Source organism: Leptinotarsa decemlineata, unplaced genomic scaffold, assembly GCF_025532065.1.
Source record: "Leptinotarsa decemlineata unplaced genomic scaffold, Ldec_3_MD MMD2_tig00001719_RagTag_RagTag, whole genome shotgun sequence".
NCBI lineage: Eukaryota > Metazoa > Arthropoda > Insecta > Coleoptera > Chrysomelidae > Leptinotarsa > Leptinotarsa decemlineata.
In genome coordinates this window covers 12,509,568-12,512,551 of record NW_027412569.1, presented here as the reverse complement: position 1 = coordinate 12,512,551, position 2,984 = coordinate 12,509,568, and the positions used below count along the sequence as shown (strand labels likewise).

At 36.2% G+C, this 2,984-nt stretch overlaps 1 protein-coding gene across 1 annotated transcript; it reads right to left on the bottom strand.

The window, feature by feature from the left end:
• LOC111507707 (small ribosomal subunit protein uS12-like) lies at positions 1-300 on the bottom strand. The gene is given in 1 exon segment (XM_074176325.1): positions 1-300. A coding segment is annotated over 1 exon segment (300 nt).
• Positions 301-2,984: the final 2,684 nt, after the last annotated feature.

Below are 2,984 nucleotides of genomic sequence, written 5' to 3'. Positions count from 1 at the left end.
TTACTTTCCCTTGTATAAAGCTAGAAGGGACACATTTGCTACTTTGACAACCTTAAATCTTACTCCAAGAATTTTACCAACGGCATAACCTATTTGTCCAAAACCTGCTACTAGAACTTCGTCATTTTCTTCAATGTGATTTGGACAGCCATCTCTAGGAACGAATGCGGTTAATTTTTGGACTCTAGCTTACTTACGAGTTCAGACGTGTGCCTTTTTGTAGTCTTTGTCGGGACATCTTTGTTCTCTACGATGGTTCGCATGTTTTCTTGCAGTCCTGAAACCACGAAGTTTGCTCATGTTGACTATTCTGGAACTCTGAGCAGGAATGTAAAATTTCCAGAAACTGTTCAGAAAGTCACAGAATGTCAACAACTCCAACTTCTATACGGAAATAATATTATTCTGAGTTTTTGCTACCATGCATTGAAATTTCATCGATTCTAACCTCAGTCCCTAGCTGAAACCTACGCCACTGAACAGACATTCTCATTTGACTGCGACGATCCGCACTTGATACTGGTGCGCGTATCATGAAATATTCATCAGCAACCTAACACTCTCAACTATATTAAAAATCCCAAATAAGTTGCCGGTTCCCGGAGTGATGAGTTAGCACAGGGTCGGACCCCTGCGAATGAAAGGCTGATGCTGGTGGCCCACAGAAGTCGCAGGGCTGGTACAATTCAGGTGTTGCATCCTGAATATTTGTTTGTTGATAGTGCCCATTTATTTCACATATTTAACATTTGTGATGAGTCACAAGTTAAAAGGTAAAACCTCGTTAATCCTGTTACAAAACACATCTATTTGATTTATTTCCATTTGAACTTGTATTGTTCCGCCATCTGGTGAATTTTCTTGGTAACTTATCCGCCGCAGAGGGGGCCGATTCCTGTTGTTTACAGTTTTCTACCGCCCTTAATCATAAGTAGCAACGGCTCTCATGCCCTCCGGAATAGGCAACCAATATTTGACTTTTACAGTTTTTTTGCATTTGCAAAGTATTTCTACTGTCGGGTTTCTTTATGAACGACTGTCGAGATTCTTTTTCGTCTCTAGAGACCTGAGTGAAAACGTTTTTGATGCGCCATATTTGCTCGATTGTTCTAAGATTTTTCTTGCTTGCTCTTTGAAGTGAACTTCATTCTAAATTAGCTTACTGTGGTCCTCAAGGACAAGATTCACCGTCGAGTCCCGTGCCTATAATTATTTTAGGTGGGTATTGATTTTTATTACTATAAATGATGTAACACGTGTTTTGATTAACATTTGTAATTATTTCAGAACTGAGTCAACAACCAAATAAGTACTCTGTCTCCCCCTCGAACCGAAAATAGACTTTTGTTTGAAGGTGATTGACAATGTTTCGTGATGAATTTCACTAGTTCGGACTTCCATTGTCTATTATCATTTTATATAATAGACAATGGAAGTCCGAACTAGTGAAATTCGAAAATAGACTGTTTCTACCCTATCCTGTGTCTCATTGGATCACCAGCAACCTCTTTCAAAAAACCCTGAGATTGAACCCTTACAATCCTTCTGAGGGTTGTCTTTCGTTGGGGTGCGACATCTGGTTAACGAAATTTTTTACCACTTTTACCATTACATCTTCATCGAAAGTGGTTTCCCGCCATTAAACAGTTTTGAAATAATGAAGACAATTTAGTTGAAGAAAGAAGAAGTTGTTCGTTTTTGCAACTACCTCAAGAGCTCTTACAGACATTCAAAATTTGTAAAAAGATCCGCAAACAGCAGAAAATTCACGAAAAAAATGCCTCATTTTTTTCTTGGAGCTGTTTTTCGAAGATTCTAGGAAAGGTCCCTACTGGAAAAGTGAAAACATTCAATTTTACATTTATATATGAACAAAGATATTGAAAAATCATCATAAATATGGCATAGTATTTTTTTTTATTTTTCAAATGGATTGTTTTCTAGTGATGAAGCCAAACTAAGTTTTTTCAAGTTTCAATTTGCATTATATGGAGACTTTCTATAAACATATACACTACTTTCGATGTTATTTACTTTTTGGCGGAAATCTGACATTCGAACAATAATTTTTTCAGTTTGTTTCTGTACCATACAAATGCAATTATAAATTATTCATTCTAGTCAGTCGATGACGTACCACTCAATCTGACACAATCCTATTTGGAAAACCGCCTTCAAGCGGTAAGTATTGGAAATTCCTTATCTGATTTCAAACACACTGAGTATGGTGTTCCTCAAGGGTCAGTATTAGGACTGTTATTGTTTATAGTAAACACTAATGCTTCAAGTTAGTGAAAACTTTTTCGTTTGCAGATGATACGACGTTCACATATTCTGGCAAACAGATCGGATCTGCACAGAATTCAAGAAGACTTAGATAATAAATCCGGTTTGCAGCCAATAAACTCAAGCTCAATAACGATAAATCACAGTATCTTCATCTTTCATCTATGAATGCCGTAGAAACTCATTCTGTAAAATTACTAGGACTAAAAGTAACTCTGGGTAGTGATCTATCGTGGAAACCTCATATTACCAAATTGAGGAGTAAACTATGCAGTGTTCTGTTCGTCCTATTACAACTTTTAACTATAACCAATAGAAATGCTCTTAGAAAAACATGTTTCTTTATTTCATTCACACATAAGTTACGCTACTATTTTTTGATTCGGATTCTCTCTCAATTTTTCGTTAACAGAAAAAAGCTGTCAGGATCTTGTCCTGTGTCAGCCATCTGGAACACTGCCAAATTCTCTTTATTAAGCACAGAATAATGTCCTTACGGTGTTTGTACATTTTTCAAGTTTTAACAGAGATTCACAAAAACTCTTCAATGCTCACCAAGAAATTGAACATACATAGCTATGCTACCAGTCAAACAGGTCTCGCCTAACCAAATCTAAGAAAAATTCACTAAATTATTATCTTTACATTGAAATTGAAGTATACATTATATTGAAGTATACATGTATACATTAAGTATA